General features: G+C 37.6%; 1 protein-coding gene across 1 annotated transcript in view; it reads right to left on the bottom strand.

Moving 5' to 3' along the window:
* Window positions 1-113: 113 nt before the first annotated feature.
* Window positions 114-14,840, bottom strand: part of LOC132152924 (leucine-rich repeat flightless-interacting protein 2-like) — a 37,436-nt gene continuing 22,709 nt past the window's right edge. The window contains exons 5-26 of the mRNA XM_059561925.1: window positions 14,594-14,638; window positions 14,357-14,407; window positions 12,457-12,525; window positions 12,334-12,372; window positions 12,083-12,142; window positions 10,992-11,072; window positions 10,459-10,515; window positions 9,595-9,672; window positions 9,104-9,247; window positions 8,562-8,597; window positions 8,332-8,457; window positions 7,683-7,754; window positions 7,105-7,275; window positions 6,783-6,875; window positions 6,561-6,653; window positions 6,258-6,350; window positions 5,849-5,972; window positions 1,605-1,654; window positions 1,397-1,508; window positions 1,158-1,237; window positions 942-1,046; window positions 114-845 (exon numbers count right to left, since the gene is read on the bottom strand). Of these exons, the coding sequence (XP_059417908.1) occupies window positions 738-845; window positions 942-1,046; window positions 1,158-1,237; window positions 1,397-1,508; window positions 1,605-1,654; window positions 5,849-5,972; window positions 6,258-6,350; window positions 6,561-6,653; window positions 6,783-6,875; window positions 7,105-7,275; window positions 7,683-7,754; window positions 8,332-8,457; window positions 8,562-8,597; window positions 9,104-9,247; window positions 9,595-9,672; window positions 10,459-10,515; window positions 10,992-11,072; window positions 12,083-12,142; window positions 12,334-12,372; window positions 12,457-12,525; window positions 14,357-14,407; window positions 14,594-14,638 (1,887 nt within the window). The 3' untranslated portion in view covers window positions 114-737. The remainder of the gene's footprint in view (window positions 846-941; window positions 1,047-1,157; window positions 1,238-1,396; window positions 1,509-1,604; window positions 1,655-5,848; window positions 5,973-6,257; window positions 6,351-6,560; window positions 6,654-6,782; window positions 6,876-7,104; window positions 7,276-7,682; window positions 7,755-8,331; window positions 8,458-8,561; window positions 8,598-9,103; window positions 9,248-9,594; window positions 9,673-10,458; window positions 10,516-10,991; window positions 11,073-12,082; window positions 12,143-12,333; window positions 12,373-12,456; window positions 12,526-14,356; window positions 14,408-14,593; window positions 14,639-14,840) is intronic.

Genomic DNA, 14,840 nt, shown 5'->3' with positions numbered 1-14,840 from the left:
TCAGTCTTTCTGACATGTAGGGAACAGCATGTTAGGAAGACCCTTATAGACAATTCATTAGAGGAAACACATAATTTAAAAGAACACAGATGGCAAAAGCCAGCTGTGAGACCTCAATATTACTCCAGAACCTTTGGCTTCAGGTAGATAAGGAATATCTAGTCAACTCTACTAGAGATAATACAATATCTTTTAGAGTGGAACACATGAAAGCATCAAACACGCACAATCATACATACTTGTCTGTCTAGTTTTAGTGAATCAACAGGTGTCTTTATCTTAAATCAAACAAATGACCACCCAGACATCCTAGAGCTGGACAACATGTCCTGATCTTCACAATCACATTCAGAATTTCAAAGAGTAACTTTTAAGATCCTTCTCTTAATAATCTCGGGCAGAATTGCACATTGTGCTTTGAATCAGTTCAGTCACAGCAACATTCAAATGTGACAATTACCATTCTAACTTTTTGAACTACAGTGTTTGTGCATTTGAATGAAGCACACTAAGAGTCCTCCTGCATCCTTCAGAAAGTCCTGACTGGGTTCTCCAAAGATGAAGAACTCAAGCTAAATGGATAAACAGTAGGAAATGGCACGGTTGAAGAATATAATGAATCACTGTTCTCATGGGCTTGTTTATAGTTTTATTAATTTTGCATAAGGTGCAGAATGATGGGAAATGCCCAGTGGCAATGGTGATTTCAGGCAGATTATGGGATAGATCTGAAATCATTAGGGAGTTGTTGCTGTTCCCCGACCACTCTTCACCTTCTCCAGCCTTTTCGAGAGGTGGCTGTTACTGGACTCTAACTCTTCAATCTTGTCAAGTGCAGAGCGTAACTACCATGAAAAAAGTTGTGCAAGCCATTCATATTATTGTATGTACATACAAGTAGAACTTTTTTTTATGAAAACAGAGCTATTTGGCTACTGTACCTCACGCTGCAGTTTGCGTTTTTTAGCTTTGAGTTCGTCCTCCACCTTCTCTGCGTTTTCAGATGCAGCTTTGTAACGTGTCACCTGACCCTCGAGCCTTGTGACCTACAACATGAGTTAATTAAAACCACTTCAAAACTTATTTAAATATTTCATATTTTAAAAAGGTAAAATGTGTTACTATTATTAGCAATAAAATATACTAAAGGAACTCACATTCTGTTCAAGTGCTGTGACTTCTTGCTCGGATTTCACGAGCTTAAATCTGAGGTCATTGATTTGTCTGTGGGCATCCCCTGAAATAAGGAACATTTACACATTTCTCAACATCTCAGGCTGGGGGTCTTACTTGCTCTGGCAATAAACCAAACTTGTTCAAAATGATTGCTAACAATGTAATGAACATTGTGAGCTGATCTGCCCTGAAGCTGACTTGAGTGCAGGCAGTTTCTTACTCTGTAGATCCATGATGTTGGAGTCAGTGCCGTTCTCCAGCACATCTCTGTCTGGGCTGGACGCGTCCTCTATACCATTCTTCTGCTGAAGTTGACCTTTCAATCTCCTAACCTGAACAGAAAAAAAAAACAGAAAACCATGCTTGTAATGCCACAAAATGTAAATGGGCAAAGTCAATGTAAAGTACAGTAACTGCCAGAAACACACCTGCTCTATTAAGTTTTCCCTCTCATCAACCAGCTTTCGCAGGCGAATTTCTGAAAAGCAAGTTCAACAGTTAGACAATAACAGATTAAACGTAATTGTATTTTTTTTTACCACTTTTGGGTACATTCATAAATTAACAACTACAGTTAAACATCTAAAACATGTCTTTTGCAATAATCAAATATTAAATGTTCATGTTAAAACTAATTCCAAGGTTAGACAGGAAACAATTCACATACCAGGGGTGGGAGGAGTCAAATGCATGTAATGCATGCAAATAGTGAGGCTATCCTATGCTGGGATGTGAATGATGAGGATGGACAACATGCAGAAACTTCAGTGACATTAGAGGCTTCAGCCTCATGTAGTCAAATCTCTCAGCGTTCACTCGATCAGTACATCTATTACATGGCAGTGTTTTTCATGATGTGAGCTTACTTGAAATTATGCGATGAGTGTGTGACGTACTAGAATTCATATCCTAAAAATGAACACTTTCATGGTTAAAAAATAAATCAGTTTATTAATTCTTATCTGAAGCAGTTTAATTAAAGTTCCTCATTCATTGTATAATAAAAAATTCTTCAGTCAGCTGGGAAATTAAGACTAAATAATTCTGCTATAACACAACAAATAAACAACAGTGTAAAACCTATATTTTCTTAAGTTTTATTTGAACATAAATGGTTCAATTAACATACACTGGGTCTCAATGTCCCAACAGCATCTTCACCAAACAATAAAATATTTACATTTGTTTTCAATCATATCTCCCAACAAATTATTTGTAAAAAACAAAAAGTAAATACAAAGCTGCAGTCAAAATTTAGAGGAATGTTTAATAGGGGTTGGCACAAAATAATTTTTTTTTAATTTGCCACAATTTTAAACAACAGAACCATTTAAACCAAATACATTACGGGTCCTTTGTAACTGAAAAGATTATAATGAAGAAGCTGCTAAACATGACTGCAGCACAGACAGAAAGCTGGTAATTTCCAAAAGAGAAACACGTATTACTCATACACTTAGTTTTGTACATTAGTATGAGAAACATTTTATTCATGCTCATGTAAAATTTCATAATAAATATGACACTTTATACCCATTACTGCTAGCATTTAATGTGTGATTGGTTTTGGGATTTTAAACACGGTTTGAATTAATTTCCTGTGTTCATTCAGTATTGTTAATCAGGTGTAAAACATTCATGCATAAAATATATTTGCTGAAACAGCTGCCGTGACTGATAATTTGGCTTGATTGTAAGATCACTTTGGTTATTTAGGGTTCTCCAAAGTAAATGGACCCAAAAAAATTTCATTAGGACCTACATAAGTGCAAATTACTTCTTAAATTGAAGATGCTGATCAGAGACTTAGCAATGTCCCTGTCTATTAAGACATTTTACAATCTTCTTTCCCCTTGCCCTTCCCTTTCCCGCTTTTCTTGGATTCTTTTCTTTCATCTTGCCTGTTGCTTTCTGCGGTTTGCTTCTCAACGTCCTGATCTTCTGAAAAATTTGATGCCTTTTTTTCGTGGTGAATAGAACTATTGACCTCTTGGCCTACATTTCTTGTCTCCACCTCTGGGATCAGATTAACTTCTTCATTGAGTGTCACATCTTCTGATGCCTGCCGATGCTCCTCAAATGTGTCTTCTTTAATTCCAGTAATATCTTGCTGCTGATCATTAGGTCTGACTTCACTGTTGATTTGGCTTTCCTCTGTTAAACATACTTCTACATCTGTTGTTGTTTGTGGGTTTTCTGTGCCTTGCCCATCATCTTTCTGCTCCTTTTGCTTTGATTCCTGATCTGCAAGTTCTAGATGTTCATCTTCTTGAGTTTGGTCCTCATTAGTGACATTGCTTTGGTGTTCCTGGCTTGCTTCTTGGACATTTTCATTTAAGAGAGTAACTTTCTCATTTGGCTGATCTTGAAAGTTTTTTAGAGGGGCATCCGATGATGCTTCAAGATCCATTTCATCAAAATCAAATGATTCTCCTTCATCTTCCTCTTCCTCATCTTCTTTCTTGAGCTCTTGAGAAGCCACATCTGACTTTACCACAAGGTCTCCTTCATCTTCAGGCAGTTGCACTTCAAGTGTAACCTGAGTTTGGATTGATCTTTCCTTCTCATCTTTTTCTGCCTTGGGGTTTTGGTCAAAAGCATCTGATTCTCCAACTGATTCCTGAATTGCTGCATTGGGAGACAGGTGATCCTCATGCACAATCTGAACCTGGGTTTCAATTAAAGAAGTGTTGTCGACATGGCTTCCATCAAACACTATTTCAGTAGGCAATTTGAGATTTTCATTATCCAGTCCATCTTGTGTATCAACCTCTTCCTGGTCCAGTTCTGCTTCAATACTCTCTTGAAGTTGGCTTTCCATTGGCTGGTCAACAGGTTGTTCCTGGATTACCCTTTCAGCTTCATTTTCCACCTTCTCCATTACAGGGGAATTGGGATGAGCAGAGTCCTCTTGATCTTCGGGGTCGGTGGTCCCATCAAGATCAATATTCTGGAGCTTTTCCTCCTGTTCTTCTACTTCAGAGTTAAGATGACTCTCCACTTCCTTGAGGTCTGACGATTCAGATTTCAATGATTTCAACTCAGGGTTCTCAGAGCTGCTGGTGGACTCGACACACTCTTCAACAGCATCCATGGACTGAACAGAAGGTTCATGAGGCAATGAAGTCTTGGTTTCTGAAGATATAACCTCACAGCTAAAGATTACAGCTTCAGAGTCAGGATTTGTTGAAACCTCGGTGTGTTCATCAATTTTGTTTGTCAGATTAGAGATAATGTTGTTGGCCAGATCACCTGAAAGCACATCACTGCCAGATTCAGGGCAATCAAAATTTGAGACTGTTTTAGAAATACATGCTAAATCAGCTTCATCTGTAACTAACAGAATTTTATCTTGAGCATCCAATTCACTGGTTCTTTTAGCATCATGTGGGACATCTGTATTCATTGTTGTTTCAGAGTTATCATTCCCTAAGGGATCCTGATGGTTTCCTTCTAGATCACCCTCAGTTTTTTGGTTTGAAATCTCTTCACTACAAACGGTTTCATTCATGTCATCTATCTTTATGTCACTCTCTTGCTTGTCACTCTGTTTCTGCTTCTGCTTGTTTTTCTTCTTCTTTTTCTTCTTTTTATTTGAAGCACTGGCACCTTGGGTTTTAGCAAGCTTCTCTGTCTGAGCTGATTCTACAGGCTCCTCTTTAAGTTTATCATCAAGCACCGTCTCACTAGGTTTATCATTTTCATCATGGACTGAACCAGAGACAGACTCTGAAGGAGTTTCCTCTTTGATGACCTGACTAGGTTTGACACATTCTCTCTCTTGTTGATCTGTCTCCAAATGTCCATCCTTGTGAACTTTGCTCCCTAATTCCACAGTATTACCTCTTAAATCTTCCGGTATATGTGCCTCAGATTTGATCTCCTCCTTAGGTCTTGTTGCAGTGAGTTCATCATCACCAACAGAGCTTGACGGTTCTTCAGGTCTTTTCTCAAGCTGCTCTACACCCTGTGTCACTTGGCTCCCAAGTTCTCCATTCTCCATACTTGCTTCTAAAGGTGTGTTTGAAGAACTGAACTGGGCATGTGAAAACTGCTGATTCCCTGCTGCCCCGTCATCCAAATCTTTTTGTTGCTGGTCTTTACACACCTTCAACTGATGAGTGCCTGGGAGATGATTGAGGTGTCAGTAGTTAAAGCCAAAAGACACATGTCTGTAGAAGCCATTGAATATTTGCCAAATGTTTAGAGCGAGAAGAAAAAGACAGAGAGAAAGGAGCGAAAAAAAAACAAAGACTCCATGGCAAAGCTCTTAATCCCATACAAATCAAAAGTGTTGAAAGATGTCCAAAAGAAGAAAACCCCACAGTAAAGTCAAAAACTAAACAAACTACTCTGCAGATTCTTCTCTTGATTTAGATTTAACTATTTTTCAGCAATTTTATAAACATTTGTCCAGCAGAGTACTGGTATATGGACTCAAGAAAGAGACATGACTCTGTAGTCTAACTTTTATACTAGCTGTATGTGCAAAACTGTTACAGGGAAGCAGAAAGTGTGAGAGATGTTAATTTGATGGCGCATTAGTACCACACACACAGAAATAGTTTGATTAGACTTGGCTCAAGCTGTACAAGATGAAAATGCAAAGTGACAAAGATAAAAAAAAATGTTTCGAAGCGTGCAATGAATGAAGTTAAGAAAAGCAGCTTACCTAGTACACTGCTCCCCTCTCGGATTTCAGCTGATGCTTTTTGAGAATTCTGATCAGCCTTTCCGACTTCTTCACCTGTTTCTCCGTTGGTGGCTAAGTCGGGTCCAAGGACAATGCCATGTTTCTGGATAGGACACAAATTTAAACTTAGTATAAAAACAGGTTTGCGTTAATTTTAGATGCACTGAGCCTAGAGTTATTTTTTTTTAAACATATTTGTAGATGGAAAAATATTATGATTATGATTCTGCTTACTCCGTTAAAAGCTGAATGTTCGCTGAATCTCGATTTATATTATAATTCTAGATCTCAACACCTTTAGATAACTAAAAATTATTACAAAGCTGTTTTGTTAGGAAATGTTCATGAGAAAAGAATCAGCCCTGGTATTCAACACACATATCAATACCTTCAAAATATCTTTGAGCTGAACAACCTCATCTCTAAGCTCATCCCGCTCATTTCGAATGGCATCAGAAAATTCCTTCTGCCTCTCTAATGCCTGAACAGCACCAGAAAGGATTTGGCAAAGATGCAACAAAGAGGAGAAAAAAAGGTGAAAGCAATGATAACATCAGTGCTGCAGAAAACAAGAACAGTTTTGCAATGACAGACAGATTATAGCAGGAAACATATGGAGAATTGAGCTAATCTACAGTGAAGGTAATGACAAATACAAATTTTACAGGAGTTGAATACTGAGGGATCATACCCCAATTTTTTTATTCTTCCACTCAATAGTTTCCTGGAGGTCAGAAATCTCCCTAACATAGCCATCTTGCTTGAGCCGTAATTGACGGATCTCCTAGAGAGAGGTATTTGCATGGAAGATGACCAAAGATGAAGGAAGGAGAGAAGCTGTTAAAGCAGATGGGCAGATAAGCCAAGCATTTGAAAAAGACAAAGGTTTGAGCACAGAGACATAAATACTCACAGTGAGCAGTTCTTCACTCTGTTTCAGCATCTCCTTCAATTCACTGAACTGAAACTGCAGTATACTATGAGAATGCTTCTCTCGTTCAAGGTCCTAAAACATAAAACTGCCTTTATTTTTTTCACTCTTTAAATGTAATATTTAAGAGTTTCATCGCTGAGATTAAAAGTACAAAAATGGCATATGTACATCATTATTAATGAATGAAAACACCAATTAAAAGCTCTTACTAATTTTAAATGGAATCTATTATTTGTGATTACAATGTATTCCAACAAAGCATTACTGTAACTTATTATAATGCACACCTGACTGTACAGACCTTACACTTTTCCTCAAGCTCACGGCGTGTTTCAAAAAGCATCTCCTCCAGTTCCGTTAAAGAGTCTTTCAAGGTGTCCACTTCATACATCATATTGGTCTTTTCATTGTCCAGCTGTGCATTAGATACCATGGCCTTACGGTACTTTTCCTCCATTTCCGAATGGGAATCCTTCAAAAAGTTGGACACCACATTAAAAACAAGCAGACACTCACAAACACATCTAAACATGCATTACAACACCTCAACCTCTACATCAGTCTAGAACACTATTTTAGTTTAAATTTCTCATTTAAATTAAAATCAAATTAAATCATGGAAAGGGATGTGTACGATATGCTTTAGAGAATAATATAAAGTCAAAGATGGAAGCAAGGCAGAGAAAATGAGGCTATAGACTTCAATGGCATAGACGTATAAACATGCAAGACGAGAGACAGATATGAACCAGAGACTAATATCATATCATCTCATCTTGTTAAAAAGCACATTATGTTGTGCCAGCACTGTCATATATAACTCAAAGAAAGCAGGTTCTCGTGGGCTTTTGACTGGCACTGCCTTTACCAGCCATGTACCTTGAGCTCTTTGAGGTTCTGCATGTGCTTCGCCTCCACATCTTGAATCTGATCCTTCAGCTCATGGATCTCCTGATTGAAAAGCATGAAGAGTGAGGATGAGAAGGAAGGATAAAGGATGCAGTGGAGGAAGAGCAATGAAAGGGTAGAGAACGCCAGACTGATTTTCAGATGAATTGGTGTGCAAGAAACAAGTACAAAGCTGTAGAAATGAACAGTGAAGCAGATCATAGAAGGTGGTCAGTCCTGCTCCTGAAGAGTTCAACACACAAACATCTTAGTTATCTTGTTCAGGTGTGTTTAATTTGAAGCTGAGACTCAGAAGGCAAATCTCTAGAAACAGGACTGAGCAACATAGACAAAGAAAATGATAGTGTGCTGAGCTGCTGTCTGTGAAAGTTGTTTCTGTGCAACAGTGCTGAAAATAAGTAATGAATTCTTATCAGAGTAAACTATAAATAAACATATTTATAAAAAAACAATAATTATAAATAAACATATTTATAAAAAAACAATGCTATGTTACAGTGCTATTAACTGGGTTTCAAGTTAATAGCACTGTAAACAGAAAAGGATACCATGAAATCATGGGATATCATGTGGTTACATAAACCTGCTGCTTAAATTTAAACTGGCACTAGACAGACACCTTGATTTCCTTTATGGATGCTTCAGTGTCAGCAGAGATGGATGTGTCTCCGCTTCCTCTCCGTGAGGATGTCCCACCCAGAGAAGTAAGAGTGGCTCCAGAAATAGTCGATGCTCGTGAAGAACCCTAAAAATACAGCAAGTCATATGTTATATCACTCGTTTATTGTGAGAATAGGTTTAAATGTTTAAAAAGCTACACAAAAAAATGGGAGGGGGGGGGTTGCAAACCTTTTCCAAGTAGTCTCGTTCTAACCTGTCATCAGCCTGTAAATAAACAAGGTGATAAACAGTAAACAGATTTTGTAGTCTCTTATTCATTCATTTGGGTTCATGCTTTCGACACACACACGAAAAAGTAAGTAAAATATATTTTTCCATTAGAGGAAGAAAATCAGTTCAAGTCAAGTTGCAAAGATTTAAAACACAATGACTGCATTTGATCAATAAGACTGATAAATCAAAATGCAAGGAGCAAACAGTTCTGTAATAATTCTCAAGGTGTTCGAGAACACATCTTTTATAATGAACCTGAATAATAATATAATATTAACAATTGGAAATATCTGTCAAGCATCATGACAATCATTAGACTTCTGCACATAAAATCAGTTATCAGTAAATCACTGAATCAGTTGACCACTGTCCATCTCACATGCAGACCATCACCTCAATTCAACATGCCAGTACACACACAGAAACATACACACACAATTTAAACCAGGGCATCAGCCACCACAAATCACATGAACCTGAAGATTTCACTCTCGTACCATAGAAAGCCTCCCATTAACATTTGGCAGGTCAGGGATGAGCACACGGTCAAGGTCTCTAGAGAGGCCACTGATATTAGCTGTGCTGCGCATGAAACTAGCCACTGAACTGCTGCAGTCCTCCTGGAAACCACCAGATGGTAGCTATTAACATCCATGCAAGAGGTATTTCAACTATTTGTGAAGTCAACTGTCCAAGTTTAACAATTGGCTTTTTGCATGCACCAAAAGAAAGAATGTACACAAACACACACATTACCTCAGATGTCCTTTTCTTACACTGTTAAAGTAATTTAATCCTACTTACTAAGTAAACATCTAGTTATTAAACAGTTTAACAGACTAAAAGTGTATCCATCCACTGACTCAGTGACACACAGTAGGCACTGGATGCATGTAGCTGTAACTCTGTCACTGAGAAAATAAATTATGTAATATAATTGTGATGGTCCATGATCATCTTGGGCATCAGTGACAGTGAAGTTGCTCACCACTGGGCTGCCACACGCAGAATTTGCTCTGGACGAAGTCCTAGAGCTTGAGCCCAGGAAACCACTATATTCAGAGGACTGGAGGAACACACACACACACGCACTATGAGAATGTGAAGAATCAGAGAGATTATGCACATGTATATACACAAATTGGATTGAAGATTGTCGGACATTTCAGGACTGATACAGTAGCCACACAGATAAAATATATACACATTAAAAAAATTACAAAATGTAAAAAGGGGGGAAGAAAAGTACAAATCTACGTGCAGTACGAATTCACAAGCTGGTAGAAAACTCCTGTTAATGTTTACGGCTCGTTTGTTAGAGAACAAACTAGATGGGTAGTCAACATTAATTTTAACTTATGACCTGAAGTGTGACATGCTATACTGCAACTAAAACCATTTTAAACTGTATTTCTTTTTTCATTTTTTTTAAGATAATTATGCATTTATTAATTTGAGAGATCACATGGAAGATTTTAATTATTAATTAAAATGAGAAAAACTAAATTTAATTAACATAGAAAATTAAAATAGAAAAATCTACAATCACTTTTAGCTTTATGGCATTCACAAATCACATTTCAAGTCTTTGAAAAAGCATTTCTCTGACCTGCATAGGCAACCCTTTTAAGCCTCTAAATCACACACAACAACCAAAAACATATAAAAGTTATATTTTGAGAATGATCTGAGAGACATAACATCATAAGGGTTTAGAGGAACCCTGAATTTAATCATGATGAGTCAACATTACAAATTATGTTTAAAAAAAACTGGTTAGGGAACTGAATCCACAGGTTAACAAGGGTGCACACTGTAATTTACATGCACAGTTTAGCTCTATCGTTCTTACAGAACGAGCACTGGAGCGTCGAGAGCCACTGTAGAGACTGTCCTCATATACAGAGCCCTGATGATGGACAGATATAAACACACAGAAGAGAAACAACTTTTAGATCACCTTCTCATGCCTCGAGGTCTTACCCATAAGTGCTATGGGAAAGTGAGCACGCAAACTCTCTCAACAGTCTCAGTTCTCCTTTTGTGCACATTGCATCAATACAGCTGTCTTTCATCACATTCAGATGATTCTGTGTCATCTGCTTTCTGTCAGGTTGGTGAGGAAAAGGTCTATAACAAGTTTAAATACACACTATAATTAGTGTGTATTTTTTTTCAACATTTTAATTATCCAAAATGAATATACTAATATTACTATTCGTAGTAGATAAATCACCTTTTAAAATGTCAGCTGAGTCAGATAATGATGTAAAAGTTAAAGCAAGATCACAAGATCACAGAAAATAAAATAAAAATAGGCGTATAATACATGTGGCAGTGGATAGATACTCAGTGGGATGAAAGGAGAGGATGAAGATGACAGACCTGGTAGCCATTGAAGGAAGGGGCTTGACATTTAGAGGAATAATTACTGCTGCTGTACAGCTCAGATGAATAGCAGGCCTTCTAAAATGATGGGAAATAATGTAGATGATTGAATGATGAACTGATGAAGACAGAAGTGTGAGAGATGCACAGAGTGACAAGGGGAGAGATGTTGAGAAAGTGTTGAGGAAGACCATCTAACAGTTTTACCACACTAAAATGTGCAATGCAAGGGGATCATGCCAGCTAAAGTCGCAAATTATACTAAATGGGCTTTTCACACATGAAAATGTTCACCCAGGATACTTTTTTATTTTTGCAATAATTATCTTATTTCATGCTGCACACTGTTAATACATTACACAGGGTTGAGACTTGACATTTCACATATCTGGTAGTGTAATTTGGCGATCAAAAGATTTTAACACTACCTAGGGCAAAACTTTTACTGTGAAAAGCCTTGCTACAATTTACATGCATAAAGCGGTTCCATAGAAACACATCTACTAATTAGTCATGTTACATCTACGATTTTACAAGTAACTATCTAAATCCCAAACTCTTCAGAATTTGATCTGGTCTAGCTGGTCTGCCAGACTGGCCAAGCTGGTATTAACCTGGCTGGCATGCTGGTTTCTCAGCTGAAGTGTACAAAACCCCTTTAATACCAGCAAAGCAGATCAGCCTGAACAGTTAGAATACCAGCCAATCAGCTAAAAATGGGTTTTTGTAGTGGTCGATGAATAGGTATAAAAGAAAGCAAGAAATATAATGCTTAAAAAATTACATTTATTTTACATAACATTTACTAAATTAGAAATAAATAACTTGAATATGAAAATTAATTCATATAATAGTTTCAACCTTTAAAACAAACAAATTTATACTATAGATAACTTCTTGAATCTGTAATATCAATAAATAAATAAATATTAAATAAAAGTCCTGATGATGTCGAAATAAAACTCTTTATAGGCCGACCACTAGGGTATTTTGTAACAAATCCATCATGCTTTCTAAAAGACATTGGCAATGATCCACTCATGTTAGATATATTTTCATGTTAATCACACAAAGAGATTGAGACCCACCGACTGCCGATCAATTCTAGAAGAGCGAGACATTTTGCTCTCATCACTGAATCTGGAGCTCTGCGCACAAATACACAGTTTACAATCTTCACATTCATCCGTACCACGTCACACCACAGTTAGTCTCACTACTCCATCATGATCCTCACAAATCCATCTAAATTATCAGCCTACTGGATGTCATTATAGGTGAACCAACACACTAATTAATACTCAAACACTATCATCACATAGTTATCTGGGCCACTAACCCGACTAGACAATATGCTGAGATCATCATAGCCATTGCTCTGTGGGACAGACAACAAGTTGTGATTGATATTAGATCTTGTTACACAACACAAATGTGATGTGCATAAGTGCTGTGAACGTACAGTTTTGGAAGAATGTTTCTTCTTTTTCTTGGACTTCTTTTGTGACTGATAGGAGGAGGCCTGGGGAAGCTGGACAGGATGGTGGGAAATGGAAGCAGGATTAAAACTGCAGAATTAACTACTCAATACTTAATGTTTGTGAACATGCATGTGAATATTCAGACACTCAAAAATGTTATAGTCACATGTGGTCATACCTGATAAAATCCAGAGTACAGACCAAAACCCCCTTCATTTGTAATATTGATGAAACTATTCAAAACATCACAAATGTGACAGTGACTTGACATACAGCCAAGTATGGTGACCCATACTCAGAATTTGTGCTCTCATTTAACCCATCCAAAGTGCACACACACAGCAGTGAACACACACCCAGAGCAGTGGGCAGCCATTTATGTTGCGGAGCCCGGGGAGCAGTTGGGGGTTCGGTGCCTTGCTCAAGGGCACCTAAGTCATGGTATTGCCGGCCCGAGATTTAAACCCACAATCTTAGGTTTAGGAGTCAATCTCTCTAACCACTAAGTCACGACTTCCCCAAATGTGGCATCAGGTATTAGCTTATTTAACTGAAACACACCACAGTGCAAAAACAAAAACATCTTGGGAACTCATTTATGTTCTTTAACAGGAACCTGATGGGTAATGGGTCGTTCTTGAAGGATTTTTCATTTTGAAAAAATCATTAATGTGACTAGAGAAGAACGAGTCGACTCGTTCAGTCGGGCATGCACAAAATTCTATAGGTTCTGTACTGGAATTAGTGTAGAGGTTCACCTGTTTCAGTCAATACAGTCTGAGCCAGAAAGAGAACGGATTAGTTCATCTATCGAGTCTTTGGTTTTTTTTGAGTCGTTCATTCATCACGTGACAGACCCATAAGCTTTAACCTAAGTCTGAGTCAGAAAGAAACTTAATAATAATAATAACCAACTATTTATTACATTTGTGACAACATTCAGCGTAAGGAAAATAACCATCATGACAGAAATTCAACTATTTATAAACTGCAAATAGTAAAAAGCTACAATTTGAGTCCAGAAACACATAATGATGATGATGATAATAATAATAATAATAATAACAACTATGTACCTGTTTGTAAGGAAGCTTATTAAATTAATTTCTCTATCCAATGCTGTCACATCACGTGACAAAAGAACAAACGATAGGTTAAAGCCTTTTATACAGTCTATGGTTAAAGCTTATGGGGCTGTCACGTGATGAAGGAATGACTCAATCCCGAAGAGTCGATGGATGAACTAATCAATTCTCTTTCCAGCTCAGACTGCACAGGTTAAAGCTCATTGGGCTGTTACGTGTTGAAAGAATGACTCAAACCCGAAGACTTGTCAAATAAGAGATGAGGTTAGCTAATCAAAGACTGAAGACCCAGGTAAACAATGAATTAATCTTTTCTGTTTCTTATAGCATTATAGTTTTTTTATTGTTTGTAGTGTGATGAACATTTGCTAAACTACTTGTATACATGTTAGAGAAGCAACACGTAGCATTTTAATAATATTTTGATAAAAATGAACAAAATGATTCGAAAAAAAGATTCGTTCATTTTGCTGAACGAGACTCAAAGGTCCGAGTTGATAAAATGATCTGAACTTCCCATCACTAAAACCTGAAAGCAATGACATAACATTTGTGCCTAAAGAAACATTTCCCACCCTGAGATTCTTACCCCACCGTAGGCACCTGCCTTATCCAAATCCAACTGCCCAGACAAACAAAACCACTATCAGCATGAATAACATTTTGGACCATTTTATAACCTTATAAAACACATAGCAAGCACACACTCATATATACCTACTGTACACCAAACACTCTGACCAACAACACAGGAGGTTTGACAAGAATTACTGTACACAGTTACACCGATACTGACCTGTATGTTGCTCCTAGTCCCCACTGACATCCTTTCTTCATCATCTGACTCCTTGATGGATGAGGAAAAAAAAGGCAAATTAGATGGACTCCACAGTCCTCTCCAAATCTGACTTGAAGTATTTGCATTTGGAATAAAATCCAAGTGTTTTTTTTTTTTTTTTGCTGTGAAGTTTTGCTAGAGCAGTATTTACAGAAGGTTTAGGAGGACAGATAGTTAAAAGAAAGAGATACAAACCAAAGCATGTCTCCGTGAAACACGTGTATATCGCTCACTGTCCTCCTGAGGAGAGGAGAGGAGAGATGAGAAGGAGAGCAGAGGAGGAGAAGAGGAGAGGAGAGGAGGGATGAGAAAGAGGAGAGGAGAGATGAGAAGAAGAGCGGAGGAGAGGAGAGATGAGAAGGAGAGCAGAGGAGGAGGAGAGGAGAGATGAGAAGGAGAGCAGAGGAGGAGAGGAGAGGAGAGGAGAGGAGAGATGAGAAGG

The sequence above is a fragment of the Carassius carassius genome, chromosome 11 (assembly GCF_963082965.1).
Source record: "Carassius carassius chromosome 11, fCarCar2.1, whole genome shotgun sequence".
Taxonomy (NCBI): domain Eukaryota; kingdom Metazoa; phylum Chordata; class Actinopteri; order Cypriniformes; family Cyprinidae; genus Carassius; species Carassius carassius.
Note: the sequence above shows the minus strand (reverse complement) of the source record. Positions and strands in the feature narration are given on the sequence as shown.